At 41.9% G+C, this 17,324-nt stretch overlaps 1 protein-coding gene across 3 annotated transcripts in view; it reads right to left on the bottom strand.

Annotated features, from left to right (window-relative positions):
* The window catches only part of PKD2L1 (polycystin 2 like 1, transient receptor potential cation channel), a 41,542-nt gene that overhangs the window by 3,888 nt on the left and 20,330 nt on the right, over window positions 1–17,324 (bottom strand). For all 3 annotated transcript variants that reach the window (XR_004323839.1, XM_014557781.2, XM_014557783.2), the window contains exons 3-11: window positions 4,801–4,928; window positions 3,971–4,224; window positions 2,785–3,009; window positions 2,387–2,615; window positions 1,552–1,722; window positions 1,197–1,378; window positions 771–891; window positions 349–447; window positions 18–139 (exon numbers count right to left, since the gene is read on the bottom strand). Coding sequence is in view for 2 of the 3 variants with exons in the window: in XM_014557781.2 (XP_014413267.2) it covers window positions 18–139; window positions 349–447; window positions 771–891; window positions 1,197–1,378; window positions 1,552–1,722; window positions 2,387–2,615; window positions 2,785–3,009; window positions 3,971–4,224; window positions 4,801–4,928 (1,531 nt within the window). In the remaining variant the exon portion in view is untranslated. The remainder of the gene's footprint in view (window positions 1–17; window positions 140–348; window positions 448–770; window positions 892–1,196; window positions 1,379–1,551; window positions 1,723–2,386; window positions 2,616–2,784; window positions 3,010–3,970; window positions 4,225–4,800; window positions 4,929–17,324) is intronic.

The raw sequence follows: 17,324 nt of genomic DNA, 5'->3' as shown, positions 1-17,324 counted from the left end.
GATCTCTGGTTGCTCACTCCCTCAAGGTGTTGGTGAAATCCTCGAACTGGGTCTCCTGCTCCCCACCCTGCAGGACCTTCTGCACTTCCGAAACCTGCTCCTTCCTTAGACGCAGCCTCAGTAGGGTCTTGTGGTACCCCTGCAAGGGGAAAGGAAACAGGCACCAGTTCTCACAGCCTCCTCAACATCTCCTGCCCCCACCCGCACCTAGAAGGTGACAGGATCCCAGGGATAAGTCCAAGGCACATGAGGGCACAGGCTCCTAACCAGTCAGGCACAGACCAGGACTCAGAGCCTTGGACCTGGACCCTGATGCAGATGTGCAGCTCCAGGAGAGGGAGTAGTCACCTGTTTCAGGAGGTCTGAAAGCTGTAGCTCTTCCTTCTGTCCAGCCAACTCCTCCTTGACCTCTGAGTATGTGTCATTGATAATGGCCAGGAACATGTTCTGGAGGATAAAGCAGGGACCTGGGTCCTCACTCCCAGACCCACTAACAGCATTGAACCCATTGACCCTATTAGTGTCCCAGACACATGCTCTAAAGAGCCAATGCTCTCAACATCTCATCTCTGCAGCCTACTAAGTCCCACATCTCAGGATCCCAAGCACAATGCTGTTAGCAATGGGTCATGCTCCCTTATCCTTGATTTGAGAAATCGATCATAATCGTTAGTGTGGAACATGGAGGGAGTCAAAACTCCACCCTGCAGGCCATCCATGCCTCCACTCCTCAGGTTCCCAAATCCCCCCCCCCCCAGAGGGATCCTTACCAGGAGCACAAAGAAGACGAAGAAGACATAGGTGACAAAGTAGGCAGGTCCCAGGATGCGGTTGGCATTGTCGATAGCATTGTAATCAAAGTCCCCAAGGATGATCCGGAACTGAGTGAAGCTGAGAGACCAGGGTCTTGGCTTCACCCAGAGCCCAAACATAGCCCTGACCCCAATCCACACCCCCATCCCACTCTTCTAACTATTGCCCTCTGGTGAACTCAGATCCCTTACAGCAGGTCCAGCCCAATCTGATAGAGACAGAACGAGGTACAGAGGTACTGAGCACACACACCAGCGCTTCCAGGGACTCTCACACAGATACTTTAAGCACAGACATGCCCACACACCTACCTAGCTGCCTCAAGGACACATAGAGATGGAGGGTGAGGGGCTAGAAAGAAGTGAAGGGGACAGGACACACACATGCACTTGATGAAAGTGCTGAAGTTTTCCACTTGGGTCCCAAAAAGCAGGTAGCCTAGCTGGGCGTAGGCAAAAAAAACGATGAAGAACATGACAGCGAAGCCCAGGATGTCCTTGGCACAGCGGGCCAGCGTGGAGGAGAGCTGGGTCATGGTCTTGTTGAAGCTGATGTACTTGAATATCTGGAAGGGCCATGTAGAACCAAGGAATTAAGGAAGAAAAGAGAAAAGCTTTGAATGGTCCACTCCAGGGGCCTAAGAAGACCACAGGAGTTGCCAAGCCAGACGAGGAAAATGGGACAAGTACTGAGGAAGGGAGAATGAGGCATTGCTGGGGGTGAGGAGTCCCAGGGTACCTTGATCCAGGCAAAGAAGAGGTTGATGGCATTCATGTTGTCGTACTGTGTCTGCCAGAAGGCAAGGAACTCAAAATCAGCGTACGTGTTTGGCTGCTGCAGGAGCCTCCCCATCAGCTGATTCACCTCGAGGGTTCGGAATACGTGGAAGCCCATGGCCACAATGGAGAGCTGCCACCACAGGGGTCGGGGGGGTCAGAGAAATCAAGAGGATCTCAAGGGAGGTTCAAAGATGAGGTCCCGGGGCGAGCTGGGGTGGGGAAGACAGGTAGGGAAAAAACACATCTTTCCCTGCTGAGTTGTTGACTATCTCAGGTTCATACAGAACTGGATAGGATTGAGGAATGTCTTAAAGCCCAAGAGGAGGCTTTGGGGCCAGTGGTAAATATCTATGTTGTGAAGGACCATGGAGAACCAGAGCTGAGCAATTTTAGTTTCCCCACCACTTCCCAGCCTGGGTCAGAAATTAATGTGTCTTGTTAATAGGAAGGAGACAAAAATGAAGAGGTCAAAAATTTTTAATAAGAGAAAAGAAAAGGCAGGCATTCCAAGGGGACAGGTCATAAAGGCAAGAGGCAGAAGAGGAATGTAATAGCAAAGAAAAGAGCAGGGCCTGGACCACAGGCCAGAAAGAGAGGAGATGTGGGAGACAGGGTTTTCCAAGGCTGAGCGAGGGGAGCATCAGCCTTTGGCTTGGGGAGCTGTTAACATATTATTTGACAGGAAGTCCATAAGGAGGACTTGGGACTCCAAAAGGAAGAATTTGGAGCCCCTATCAGGGTGGATCCCCCTCCACCTCCCAGTATGTCCCAAGTATAAGATATCTGTCCCTCACCAAGATGACCACCAGGTCCAGAATGTTCCAGATGCTGCTGAGGTAATGAAGCCGGTGGATGTGGAGCTCCAGGATCTCCTCCACCACGTAGTAGAAAATGAAGATGCAGAAGATGACCTCACAGCCAACGATAAAGAAGTCCCAGTTGCTGACATAGCGGATCAGCTTAACTGTGCGGATTTGCCAGGATGGGATGGCACCTCCTGTGGCTGGAAACTCTACCACTAGTCTGTGGAAGGAGGAAGAGATGCCCTGATGGGGCCTGAGCTGGGACAGTTCCTCTTATCCCCTCCCCTCCTCACTCCCACCATAGGGTACAATTTTAGGGAAGGGTCTCAGTCAGAGGAGCAGGGAACCAGGAACCATGGATGGAGGGAAGGCAGGGAAGGGGGACTCACCTCAGAACACAGAAGAGATTGATGTTGGCATTGTAGACAGAGAAGTCAATGAAGACCACTCGAGTGCCCCTGTCCAGCCACAGGCCCTCCTGAAGGTCCCTAAGTGCCTCTGCACTGGCCTGTAGAGTTCCTGGAAGGTCCAGGTAGTAGCCACCTCCACTGTAGCTTGTGAGCCGGCCCCAGTGAGAGGAGCCCCCCAGCTCATCCTGAGAATGGTATGTCCACCTGTCACAGAAGAATTCATCTCAACAGAGAGGTCTAAGCCAGTCCCAAAAACTAGTCTCCCAAGGCAATGGCAACACTTTATGATTGGGCTTTACCGTTTCATATATATTATATATACATACCACATATAATATATTTTTCACATATAATATCTTGTTTAATGTAACTGTTTGAGAAGGGAGGGTAAATATTACCCACATTTTACAGACGAGAAAACTAAGACTCAGAGATGTCTGAGATAACCCAGGTAGTTAATGGCACAGCTGAAACACACAAATGTCAATCTCCTAATTTTTCATGATGTCACCTAAGACTATGGATGACAAATCCAAGCCCATGTTTGATCCCCAGCCTGAGGAGTCCCCACAAGGGAAGGACCTGGCCTATACCAGCCAGAAAAGACCCTTTCTGCTCTTATAAATTGTCCATCTGGCTACTTGACCCCATGATTCTCTGTTCTGTCCACAAGCTTTCCTCCCTGGACCTTTATTTCCTTCCCCTTCTCTCCTGTTCTAGCCACCTTTCCCCCCTTTCTTCCCTAATTTTTCATCTGTCCTTGGCCCCTTTCTGTTTCCCTTGTCAGTTCCAAGGGTTAGACTCTTCCAACCATGACTTGTGTGGCAGTATCAAACTTCATCCACTCTCCATACCCCTGAGGGACTTCTGGGCAAGAAAGGATGATTTCTCTGGCAGGACTGCCTCCAGAGTAGAGTGACTGTGACTGTCACCTCTGCCTGGAAACAAGTTCAGAGGTGATGCTCTGTCTGCTAATGTACCTTCTCTGTTCCTGAGTGATGTGGACCAAGGTCTTCAATCACAGCTGGGTCTCAGAAAGCTGTCCCCTAGATCCACCAAGTGCCCCCAAGTCTCCTTAAGACTCAATGGAAATGGTTCCCAAACCTGGGATGGTGTCAGGCTCAGAGGGACAAGCCCTGTGACATCGGTGGGGGGACTCACTCACGCTGTGCCATTGAGGGGCCCAAAGGGGAGCTGCTCTTCTTTGTCTGGAGAGTAGACGTCGTAGCAGCTCAAAATGTCCTCACGGAAGTCCTCATGCACCACGCAGGAGTCATTGCGGACCCGCAGCTGCCGCAGCCTTGGAACTCCCAGCAGCAGGTTCTCATAGTAGATGAAGGAGTGGGATCCACGGCCCAGGCTCCGGTTGTTGTACCATTTGGTCCAATACAAACTGTCCAGTAGTGGGCCCTGGGCAAACTAGACCAAGATCTGAGTTGGGCCTGACCCCTATCCTTAGAATGACCTTTTCCCCCACTTCCTGACCCCTCACAGCTTGTCTCCAGCCTGCTTCTGGTGGGCTCTCAACTGATCCATAAACCTTGGCCAGATTTTAACCTGATGTGGCCTTACTCTTTATTTAAAATATATTCTTGGGGGAGAGTATAGCTCAAGTGGTAGAGGTCATGCTTAGCATGCATGAGGTCCTGGGTTCAATCCCCAGTGGTTCCTCTAAGAATAAAAAAATAAATAAACCTAATTACCTCCCCCTACCAAAAAAAAAAAAAAAAAAAGGAAAAAAACATACTCTGCTTTACCTCTGACTCCCAATGCTAGTTTACCTATTGACTTGACTCTGATTAGCATCTTGATCTCTCACCTAACTCTACCTGAACTCTAGTCTATCCCATTAATTCTTGCCTGACCCTTTGACTCAATCCTGGTTGCTGGATATGGCCTTATTCACTATCTGACATCCCTGAACCCTGGCCTGTGGCCTCAGGCTTTAGGCCATTGAGAAGAAGACGATATGGGTAGGGGAGATCTCATACTCACATCCCAGAAGTCTGCCATGCTGCTGATGGCCTGGAAGGAGACTCCAGTGTCTGACGGGGTATGTAAGAAGAGCTCAGACATCACTTTGGTGTAGTAATAGGCACTGGAGCTTGTCATTCCATAGGTCACTAGAAATCAATCCAAGAGGCTGTGTCCTGAACACTGTTCCCATCTCCATTCTCCAGAGGAGATGGTAAAGCCATTGCCCTGGGACCAGAGATGCTGCCTAGATGGGATCTGCCCCTAGAATTGGCTGAGGAGGCTGATGGTGGCATTGGGGAAACCAGGGAATACATTATGTAAGAGTTGTGGCTACAAGCCCTCCACCCTTCCTCCCAGCTCACCTCAGAAAGACTGAACTCCATTCAGTGATTCTCTCTTGACACTGTCATTCTGAATATTCACTTTTCTCTTCCTGAACCAGCTCAACTTTCTACTGCTTACTTCTCAGAGCCAAGAAATTTCTACCTGCTGTATTAGGAAGTGCTTCCTTTTATTTGTCTTATATTATGACCGGGGAAAATGCCTCCAAATTCTACAGTACACCAAGGCCCTGGCCAAACACCTTACAGTAGAGATGTCTCCTGGATATTGGAGTCAGTGACTCTGCAGTCATGGGAGGAGAAGGTAGACATGGAACCTCTGGTCCTGGTGCATTCTGATGGACACAGCTGTCTCCTGACAGAGGGACTCGGAGCATCCCCAGATCAAAAACAAATCTGGCCTTTGCCCTGAAGAACTAGATCTCCCTTAACCACTGTAGCACACACATCCAGTCTAAAGTAGGGCTGTCAAGGGAAGCTATAAATTTTCTGGTTAAAAGGTAGAATTGGAAGAGCAGAAGCCGTTTACTTTATAGACTGCCCTCAGTTTAGATTTGTCTGGTGTCTCCTTGTGCTTAAATTCAGGTTATGCATTTTGGCAAGGAGTGCCAAAGAGAGACTGTGCCCTTTTCAGTGCATCATATCCGGGGGCACAAGGTGTCTAAATGTATCATTACTGGTGATATTAACTTTGATCCCTCGTTAAGGCAGTATCATCCAGCTTTCTTCAATGTACAATTATTGTTTTTCTCTGTGTAATTAATACGTATTTTGCAGAGAAATACTTTGAAACTATGCAAATATTCTGTTATTCATCAGTGAGTTTTAGCATCCATTGATGACCTTTGCCTGATTATTTGCCTGATTATGGTTGTCAAGCTGTGGTTTTCTCATTCCATCATTCTTCATGCATTTATTAGTGGGCATTCTCTTCAAGGAGAGCTTTCCCTTCTTCCTCATTAATTTATTCATTTATGTATATCAGTAGGAACTCATGGATTCTTGTCTTTTCTTTAAAATTTCTATAATTCTATAAAATTTTTAATAATTTGTTAAGATTATGAATTTTACTCAATTCTTAGCAAGGTCATGGAAGACAGAGAAATTGCCCTAAAATGCTAAAGAAATGTCCTAGATTAAGATAGAGTAAATAAAAAATGAAAAATAAATGCAACATGTGCATCTAGTTAGCATTATGTCCTGGACCATAATTTATTTTCTTTTTCTATAAAGGCTATTAGTGGATTAACTGGTGAAACTGTAGTAGTCTGTTCATTAGATAATAGTACTGGATCATAGGTAATTTCCTAATTTTGATAAGAGAATGTTCTTGTTTTTAGAAAATACACATGAGAGTATTTAGCAGTGACAGGGCACTATGTCTGCAATTTACTCTCAAACAGTTTGTGTGTGTGTGTGTGTGTGTGTGTGTGTGTGTGTGTGTGTGCGGGGGTGGGGTGGAGAGAGAGAATGACAAAGGAAAAGCAAGCATGGTAAAATATTCATCTTTGGGAAATCTGGGTGAAATGTGTATGAGAAATCTTTGTACTATTCTTGCAAATTTTCTGTAAGTCTGTTATTGCATCAAAAAAATAAAGTAGGATTTGCCAACCTCTTGTGAATAATCCCCTTTCAGAATTTTCACTTTCAAATCTTGGGCCATATTTTCTTGTACTACTCCATCTGGAAAGGGAATGCCTTAGGGTGGACTGAAGTTCATCCACAGTCTTGGAGGAAAGGCCAAAGAGTGGTCCCAGATTAAGCACAAGCAACATTAAACTTTTCCAGGTGGGAGATTAGCAGAAAGAAAGCATTATTATTTCACATTTCCCTGCTCCACTCCATTAATTCCAAGAAAAGACTAATTCTCTCTAACTCAAATCTGCGATAACCCAATCTTCGTATCTGGAGGACTCAGATGCAGCTCTTCTGGATCTGGAAAATGGGTTGAAAATCAAACTTCTGTCTTCAGAAAGCCACCACAGTTAGAACTGGTGGTCAGTGAGCTAAACTTTTCCTAAAGACATTTGCTGATTACATTGTTATACCTTCTGTATGGCCACTAGGTGGTAGTCATAGCTGTATCTTTTTCTCTTTTCCAATTCTCCAATTCTGTTACGGCTCAGAATGAGAACTGCTCTGAAATGGTTGTCAATCCTTTATGGAGGCATAACATCTCTGATTATTATCCAAGACTGTAAAGACCACATATTCCGAGAAAAATGGCTCCACCTAGTCAAATGCCCACTGATACTCGGAATATCTATCACATGCCCTATATTAAGTCCTTGACATGCCTAATTTATTTAATCCTACAACAACCCTATGTATTAAGTGCTATTGTTTCCCCTATTTTCCAGTCTGAGAGAGCTGAGTAACTGGCCTGAGGTAAACAACTCATGGAGCCAGGACTCAAATGCAAATCTGGTTGCCTCCATAGTAAATGAATTCTGTTCTGCTTTAAGGACAGAACTATACCAAGGGGTAGAAGTTACAGGAGGAAAAACATAAGTTCCATAAAAGGCAGAACTTCTTAACCATTAGTGCTTTCTATTATGAAATGGACCACTTCACAAACATCCATTTCACCCAGACTCCATTTCACCCAGAGAGTGCCAGTAAAGAACTGCCTACTGAGGGTCACATGGAGGGGGTTCCTGCAACGGGCAGCTGCAGGCCTTCCTGGTTCCTTCCTTTAAGATCCAGTGAAGGACGGGAAGTGCTCTGTGTGTTTCAAAAGGTGACACTAGCCAGAGAATAGGAGGGAACAGGGAGCAGTCAGAAGTTGCGTCAGTGTATCAAATGTCAGCATGCCAGTACTTTACTATCTTCTTGGTACAGTGAGGGCCTCATTCCAGGAAATTTTCAGAAATTGGACAATGACTGCTTGAGAATGCTTCAGAGATAAGGTGGCCATCCAACATAGAGTATCTGATTTTTTTTCTCTCTTGGACAGAAACAAAGTTCTCCCACACACTCTATGCCTTTCAACATTGGCTTGGGTCAAATTCACATTTGCTGAATAATAAGAGTAGTCACCATTACTGACATTTATTATTCATAGCGCTCTCCAGACCTTGTCTCCCATAATCCTGAAAAGCCTCAAAAAGTAGGAACTCTGTTTTTATGTAGATAACTGAGATCCAGAATGTATTAAATAACTTGTCCAAAGATAATATAGCAAGCAAGTAGAACTTGGATTCAAACTCAGGTCTGATTTACTCCAAGGACCATGGATTTAGCCACTGCTCTACATTATACTAATACATCACTCTACTACTCAAAATCCTTTTGTTTAAGAACTCTGACTCTCTTTCCTAAAGTCAATCCAAATGGTTAGGTGACTGGATAAAGAAGATGTGGTATATTTATACAATGGAATACTACTCAGCCATAAAAACCGACAACATAATGCCATTTGCAGCAACATGGATGCTCCTGGAGAATGTCATTATAAGTGAAGTAAGCCAGGAAGAGAAAGAAAAATACCATATGAGATCGCTCATATGTGGAATCTAAACAAACAAAAACAAAAACAAACAAACAAACAAAAACAAAGTGTAAATACAGGACAGAAATAGACTCATAGACAGAGAATACAGACTTGTGGTTGCCAGGGGGGCGGAGGGTGGGAAGGGATAAACTGGGATTTCAAAATTGTATAATAGATAAACAAGATTATACTGTATAGCACAGGGAAATATACACAAAATGTTTTGGTAGTTCACAGAGAAAAAAATGTGACAATGAGTGTGTATATGTCCGTGTATGACTGAAAAATTGTGATGAACACTGGAATTTGACACAACACTGTAAAATGATTATAAATCAATAAAAAAAAGTTAAAAAAAAAACAAATGGTTAGGACTGTGCAAGTTTATAAGGTGTCCTTATAAGAAAACTATTTGAAGAGTTCAATATCTGAATTAGGAGGCAAATTACAAAAGCACTTGGCAAACTCAAAAGATCTTAAACATCTTAAAAGAAGCTTCAAATTTCTTCATTCTGGTATAAATGGATAAATGTACATAAATCTGTATCAAGAATCATACTCTGACATAGGTGAGTCCCAAAGAAGGAAAAAAATCACATGTACAAATATGTCACCTGGGTGATGTATAATATCAAAAAATTACAAACAACCTAAAGTCCTACAGAGACGCAATGGTTAAGTAAATTATATCACTGAACCACTTAACGGAGTACAATACAGCCATTGAAATGATAATAAAAACAGAATGCAAAATTGTTTTCCTGCTATCATTTAAATATTTTAAAAGATACTAAGTATATAAAAACTTAAAGGAAAAATGGACTTTCAGTGAAAGAGTAGTATAATAGGATTTTATTTCTCTTCTCTTTCCCATGGAATTCAATTAATGCTATGATCATAATAGAATATAAAAATAATAAAATCATTAAAAAATATTTTCACTGGTTGAAATTTCACTGGTTGAAATAAGTCACTGGTTGAAATTTCCAGCTGCTGGATGCTGTGCTGGGCTTTGTGACTGCTTCCCTAAGATCCTTTCTTGGTTCATACCATGATTTGTTTGAGGTATCACACCTCTCCTGATCATCTCATATATGTTGCCAGATGCTAAATCCAACCCTGGCTTTAGGACTTGGACAGGGAGCTCAGGCCTAAGCTAATCTACAAATCCCCCTCCCTCGGTACCATTATCGGTTCAGGGATGAACATGTAATCCATTTCAGACCAAGGAGTCATGAAGAGAGATTTCTGGAACCTTTTGGGACCTACTCTCTCATACTAGATATGAATAAGAAAGCCCAGGTGATCCAGGCTTAGAATGAAACTGATGGCACAGCTGGCAGAATTGAATAACAGAAACAGGTGAGTCTTTGATGATGTCATTAAACCACTGGATTGATCAGCCCTGAACCCTGCTGTCCTTCGGATTTTACTTACTTAGACAAAAAATCCCATTCAGGTTTAAACTTGTTTTCATTGGGTTTTATTTTATTGTAACACAGTCCTTATTTATATGGAAACCATGACATTTTCAAAAGGATTGCATCATTTCTGAGGAAAATGGAACTAGAAAAACTGCTACTGTCTGAACATCTCTAAAGGGCAGTGGATGACTTGAGCATATCTGTGCCAAAGTCTACATTAATTTAAATACATTATTACCCTATATTAAAGGCGGCTTGCTGACCAAGCCAACTGATGATGATATTCTAGGAACATGCCTTCCATTAATTTCTCAAAGCTTTCTGAAATTTATTTCTAGGTAAAGCCAGATTTTTAGAATATCATGACAATTTATATAGACACAGACACATGTACATGTGTGTTTATAAATATTTATATATGTATATATGCATATAATACATATATATACCTATGTATATATGTATGTAAAAATATATATATACACACACATTCCTACTCCTAAAAATTGCCCTTACATAATAAGGATATAATGTGGATTTTTAAGGAAGACAGATACAAGAAACAGTCAAAAAAAAAAAGTAGCTCCAATTTTTAACATTGCTTTTATCCATTATGATATTCCATGTCCCTTATATAAAATCCAACAAAGCCAATTCTTCCCAAGTTAGCATCTTCTTACTTACTGGTGTGCTTTTTCTTACTCAACAATGAGAACTATGCGATCTATTTGTGTTTTCTTTTTCACTTTGGCTACCAGGAACCTGAGGCTTTGTTCTCATTTGCAGTACTTTGGTTTATCTTAAATTTTCTGATCTTAAATTATCTTGCGTTATCTTCCTCACCTATCTCTTCCCACTTCATTTGCTAAGTCTTTTTTTTAACATTTTTTTTATTGAGTTATAATTATTTTACAATGTTGTGTCAAATTCCAGTGTAGAGCTCAATTTTTCAGTTATACATGAACATACATATTCATTGTCACATTTTTTTCTCTGTGAGCTGCTAAGTCTTCGTATTATAGTTCTAATGGTTTATATTTTATTGCATCTGTGCTTTTTAATGTAACCTGGCTCAGATCCCTTTGGACACAGGTGGGGCATAAATATATTGCTATTAAAGAAATATGACTAGTAATTATTTTTAGTCATCATCATGAGCTTGGATAAGAACTTGATTTTATCTATTCCAGTGTTTATAGCAGAGATTGAATATTCTTGCCCTCTCTTTTGAATTATTACAGCTCAGGGCAATAACAAGAAGTCAGCAATTGCTTTGTGTGTCTCCTTTCCCAGGTGATTGCTATATAGGCCATCATCATTTGCTACTGAGCTTCTTCCCTGTCCCCATTTACTGTTTAAAGGAACATAGCCATCCTTTTCTAACAGCACTCTCCTTGGGCAGAAATGAGATCCCTTTTCTCAACTAATTGACAAAGAACCTTGAAGAGCTGGGGTGCTTCTGCCAGCAAGTGTATAATTTCGTTATTTGTCTATACTACTTCTCTGTTGGAAACTCTGCGCTTTCAAGTTTTTGACACTCAGAAGCCAACTGCTCTTCCCTAAGCTGGAAGAAAATCATTGAGGATGCTTCTCTAGAAAGCTGGGGTCTCTTTCTCCCCTAATCCCAGCCCTGACAGTCATTATGTGGATAGAACTTCCACACTGTTCCATCAATCCTCCAACTGTTGAAGAGTTGGGAGTTCCTTGAGCTTTACCAGTTCTATAAATTTACCTTACAGCTCCTCTGATGGCTTCTTCCTGAGCCCTGGCTTGCTAAGAAGCTCTCTGAAATACCTCTAACAATTTCTTAGAACACTGGATCCAGTTTGGCTTTGGTTATATAAAAAATTTGGAGGGAAAAGTTCTCTGGTTACCCTTATAGGGTGATTCTACTTTCTTGTGAAATAAAATACAATGCCCTGAAACTGACTCCTCTTAATGCCTTTCCAACAGCCTCTGATGATAGTTTTACAACAGCTTAGCAAAACACTTTAATACCCACTCTTGATGGAAAAGAATCAGGTCTCACTAGCCTTCATGATGATTTTGTCAGGGAGGTATAAATTCCTTGATTTCCCTGGGTTCCATTAGCTGTTGCTGCTCCCATACCAAACAATGGACAAGATTTCTTCTCCCATCTGGCACAGACTGCTAATTACTCCTCCAATACCTTTCCTCCCCTCCTTGCATAATGATGTGATTTTATCAAGGAGAACATGGCTGCCCAACCAACTACCACATTACCTAGCTTCCCTTGCAGCAGGATATGGTGACCATTTGATTAAGTTTTGTTCAATGGAATATGAGTGGAGTGATCTGTTTCCACTTATAACTCTGACTCATGTTCTTAAAAGGAAGGGAAGTGCTTTTCCTTTCAACTTTTCTACTTCCTGTGAGCGGAGCACAGACATAAAAGCAGGAGCCGGAGCACAAGATAGAAGTTGAGAATGGCAAAGCAATAAGGATCCTGGGCCCCACATGGTTGCAAAGCCCCACATTAGTCCAGGGCTTCTTATACCTCAGATTATTATGTAAGAAAAAAACCCCAACTTTTATCTAATTAAGCCACTGTTACGGCAGCTAAATCAATCTCCAAACAGAAGCATTCCATATGAATACATCCATGTTAGATGATACTTTGCAAAAGGAACTTTTCTAAGAAAATTAGGAGAAGCACAGAGGGAAAAAGAGTTGAAGTCAACAAGCTAATAGCACAAAATTCCTATCCGAAGAAAAGTGAAGTCTAATCACAGACTTCTTGGTTGAAACCATTTACAGAACACACAGAACATTTTACCTTCTCTTAGTAGGACATCCCCTATTAAGAAGTTCTTCTGTTCTTCTTCTTCTTCTTGGGCAGTTCCTCCCTTCACTCTTCTTTGCTTGCTATACCACCCACACATTCTGATTAATGCCATCAGATCATTCAAAGTTGGATTCCAAATACCTCATGTTTCTTAAGATAGACAGTAGGCAGAAGTTGGGACCCAGAAATGAGAGAAGGATTAAATCTGCAGAGTGTTCACTGGAGGATTTCACACCAGTGTACCTAGAGACAGTACAGCTGAGAGAACCAGATCACTCACGTCTGCCTTACTAAGTCTGGTAACGACGTATACGAGCATTGTTAAGCCTTCTGGGACTTAGGCTGAGAAGACTAAAGTTCTAGAGAACCTATGACTACACATGGCCAGGTCCTTCTTAGGAAATCAGATTCAGGGCCAAAGAATTTTGAGTTGCTTTTGAAAGAATTCAATCAGGCTGAAGGTAATCACTCAGAGAAGCAGAAAATGAACCCAAGAATTAATTAGTGACCCCCTAAAGTTTCTTCTTTAAAAAAAATGTTTGGGGGGAGGTAATTAGGTTTATTTATTTATTTAATGGAGGTACTGGGGATTGAACCCAGGACCTCATGCATGCTAAGCACACACTCTACCACTGAGCTATACCCTCCCCTCTTCCCCCTGAAGTTTCTAGTAGCTCTGGTATCTTAGGACAACGGTAAGAAAGATCTGTAAATACTTGTCCATGCTGAATCAATGTAACAGATTATCTCAGGGGATGAAATACTGAAATATAAGATACCTAGATGATTGAAGATGGGACTTGAACTGGCCACAAGGATACACTTGTGATTGGCTGCTGGAACTTCTCTGTTCTATTCAATTTCTTAGTGCAGATGAAAGGGAGAACAAAAGCAATTGATTCTTATAGATTTTATAACCTTTAAAATCTTATAGATTGTATAACCTTAGCTGATGGACTGTAAACTATTACATGGTTTCAGAATGACTTGAAAAGTTTTTTAAGACAGCAGTTAAACCAGGAGGTCAGAGGTCCTGAGGAAGATGGATTGTCTTCTTCAGAGCCATCCTGTAAAGAAAAATATTGCCCCTCAAATAGCATAGTTCTTATGATGTTCAGAGACCTCAAGACATAGAATGAACTTCAGCAATGCCATGAGAGATATATAAGACACATATAGCTTTGGTCTTTAAGAAGAAGGGCACACTGTCTCAAGAGAGCTGAAGGTGCCAACTGGAGTATAGCATAAGAGAGCTGACTCAGTACTTTTCTGGCTGATGAGTCAGAAGTGGTTCTATACATATTCCCCTAGAATTTTACACAGGAAGACTATGCTTGCTCTTATCTGTGTTTCCTTGAATGATTTTGCCTGAGATTTCCCAGATCATCTTTGAAAAACCAAGGCCTTGGAGAGTCATACAGAGCTGAGGTTTAAAGACTTTTGCTGCCTGTATCTAACTACACCAAAGAGATATTTAATACTAACACTGAGGAAGCACTAAGAGAGGAACCCTTGATGTTAAAGGGTGCCATTGCTAGAATCCTTGAAAATGTGGACCCAGGAAAGATGGGAAACCAGGCAAGACAGACCTAACTCACATATATAAGGGTCACCCCAATTATGATGCCACCATTTCATGCACTGTCCTAACAAAATACCAGATAAAGGTGACTGAGATAGTAGAGTTGGTGATGAGTGATTTCAGTATATAAAAGCCCTAGACTTCACCTGTAATTTTGCAGTCCAAGCTGCATGCATCAATGATTCTGTGAAGATTATAGGATAATCAATACCATGACCAAACCATGTTTATCCAATGCCAGGAACTGATTCTCTCTGGAGTGACACAGTCTGTTAAGGGTAGTCTCATCATTGATTAGCTCATGAGACATTGCAAAATAAAGGCAGTCCAGAAAAAAATATATATGAAGACAGTTTCAGACACCGCAGATAAATGCATTACCTCCTTTACTATAGGGCATGCTCATTCAATACACAACAGGAGGCTCTCAGATGGTTCCATATAAAGGGAAGCCATATTTCAGTAATTAACATGTTGACTGATTTTTAAATAATTTAAATGGAGACCATGTCATTACCACTTTGAAGGACACGAACTCCTTGAAATAATACATGATCAAACTTTCCCCGGGGTTCAAGAATCAAAAGTGAAAAATGTTTCCCTGAAGTTCCCAGCAGAGAGAGCCTTTCAAAGAACTCTCAGGAAGCTGTGTCAGGGACAGGAGGAGGACAGGGAAAAGGCTATGGACAGTGGACCAGAGAAGAAAGTCAAAAGGGAAAGAAGAATCAAAGACTGAAAAGGGGACCAGAGATGAGAGAGAAGAAAGAAGGTGTGGAAGAGGCAGTCCAGGATGAAGAAACACCCAGCAAGAAGCACTGTTCTTACCTCTCACCTTCGCTGCAAGCTAGCAGTTCCTGGCAGGTATTTTGAAGTGTGATTTATTTTCTGCCAAGTGTGTCAAGAGATCCTCCTATGCTGACTTTATTGTCGTCAGCCACCAAACCTTACAAAAGCCTCCTATACTGTTTTTATCACCTTCAGCGGACATTTCATCTCACAGACAGCCTTCTAGTGTAAACAAACCGAAGCCTCTTACCTAAAATTTATATATATTTTTGTGAAAATGAATATATGTATATTCATGTATGACTGAAGCAATGTGCTGTACACCAGAAATTGACACAACATTGTAAACTGACTATACTTCAATAAAAAAAATTAGTGAGCCTGAAAGAAATTAAAAAATAAAATAAAATTCATATATATTCTGATGTGCCTAGAAAATGGCTGAAATGATATACCCCAACTATTAACAGTGGCTAATAACAGTGGGCTTTAACATTCTCTAAATTATTGGACTTTTTAAAACAAGGGTTATGTAGTAGTTAAAATTTCAGTAAAGATATTCCCTGGGGTTTGTTTTGTTTTGTTTTGTTTTGTTTTGCAGGGGGAGGAATTTTTTTGTAATGGAATGAGGAGAAATCCCATTTTACATTTCCTCTCATACTTACCCTTTCAGACTCTGAGTACAGCAAAGCTCTTGCATATCCATAGCCTGAGGCCTCATTGGCTCCTGTTAACTCTGCCAACCCTTGCCCACTCCAGGCTGAGAGCCAAAGACGTTAAAACAAACAAGCAAACAAACTGCAGAGACTTTAGACCTCCCTGGCACTGCCTTTGGGCCTCCTCAGATGTCAGTGGCTGTCTGCCTCTGGGACCTGCAACAGTTACCAGGTCTCTCTGACCTTTTTGTCCCCCACATCTTGCCATGGTCCTGGAGCAGCCCTCCACCACTGCATTCCTTATGTCACTGTTGGTTCACGTGTCCACCTCTTTGCTCCTTGAAGGCAGAGGATGAGTCTCTGTATTTCAAATCCTTTAAAAGTTGACACATAGTAGGACTTCAGAAATATTTGGGTAAATAAATGAATAAATGCGTGAATACGCAGGCTCTTGTCCATAGTTTGAACTTTTGCCAACGGCTCTCCTTGTCTCATCTGTCCTTTCCAACCATTCTGTGAAATAATCTGATTTGACCAGCTCAGACTCATTCTCTAAGCCAGTGTGTTTCTCAAATGTTTTGTTCTCAGGATCCCTAGGAACTCTTAAAAATTACTGAGAACTCCAGAAGGTTTTTGTTTATTTGGGTTATCTATCAATTACCTATCAATAATTACTTTATAGAAATTAAAACTGAGGAGAAATTTAAATATTTATGAATTCATTCATTTAAAAACACAGATAAACCCGATATACATGAAGATAAATAACATTTTTATGAAAAACTACGTTTTCTAAAACAAAACAACTAAGTGAGAAAAGTGGCACTGTTTCACATGTTCGCAGGTCTCTTTAATGTCTGCCTTAAGAGAAGACAGCTGGATTCTCATATGTGCTTCAGCATTCAACCTATTGCAATATGTTGCTTTAGTTGAAGAATATGGAAGAAAATATGACCTGTCACAAATATGTATTTGGGTAAGAAAGGACCTCATGAAACCCCAAAAGGGTCTCAGGATATGTCCAGGGGTCCTTAGAACACACCTTTGAGAACCACTGCCCTATGCTTTATTTCTGACTAGCACCTCCACCCAGACCTGAGAATTTCCTGAACTTAAACCCCTAGACTTCCTATTGCCACCACTCCATAGCGTGGCAATGGGAGCTTTCCCAGGCAATGTCTCCCTATAGCCTGTCAGACATGGTCTGATCATTCCTCCTGACCTATGAGCAGTTTCCTATGAATTATGAAGTTCAGAGTTTATTCAATTTGCTCAGGGTCATTCAGCTGGCAAGAAGCAGAGTCAGCCCTCAGACTTATGCCTTTATGAGACAAGCTTCACGTTCTTCCTCTGGCTTACATCAGTGGTGCCCCAGATTTCATCAGCTGATGCTATCTGCACTTCTCTGCTTGCGATGCATAGTTCTTTGTCAAAACCCCTTCCCAATCCTAAGA

Source organism: Camelus ferus, chromosome 11 (assembly GCF_009834535.1).
Source record: "Camelus ferus isolate YT-003-E chromosome 11, BCGSAC_Cfer_1.0, whole genome shotgun sequence".
In the NCBI taxonomy this organism is placed as follows: Eukaryota; Metazoa; Chordata; class Mammalia; order Artiodactyla; family Camelidae; genus Camelus; species Camelus ferus.
This window is presented reverse-complemented; position numbering and strand designations above follow the sequence as displayed.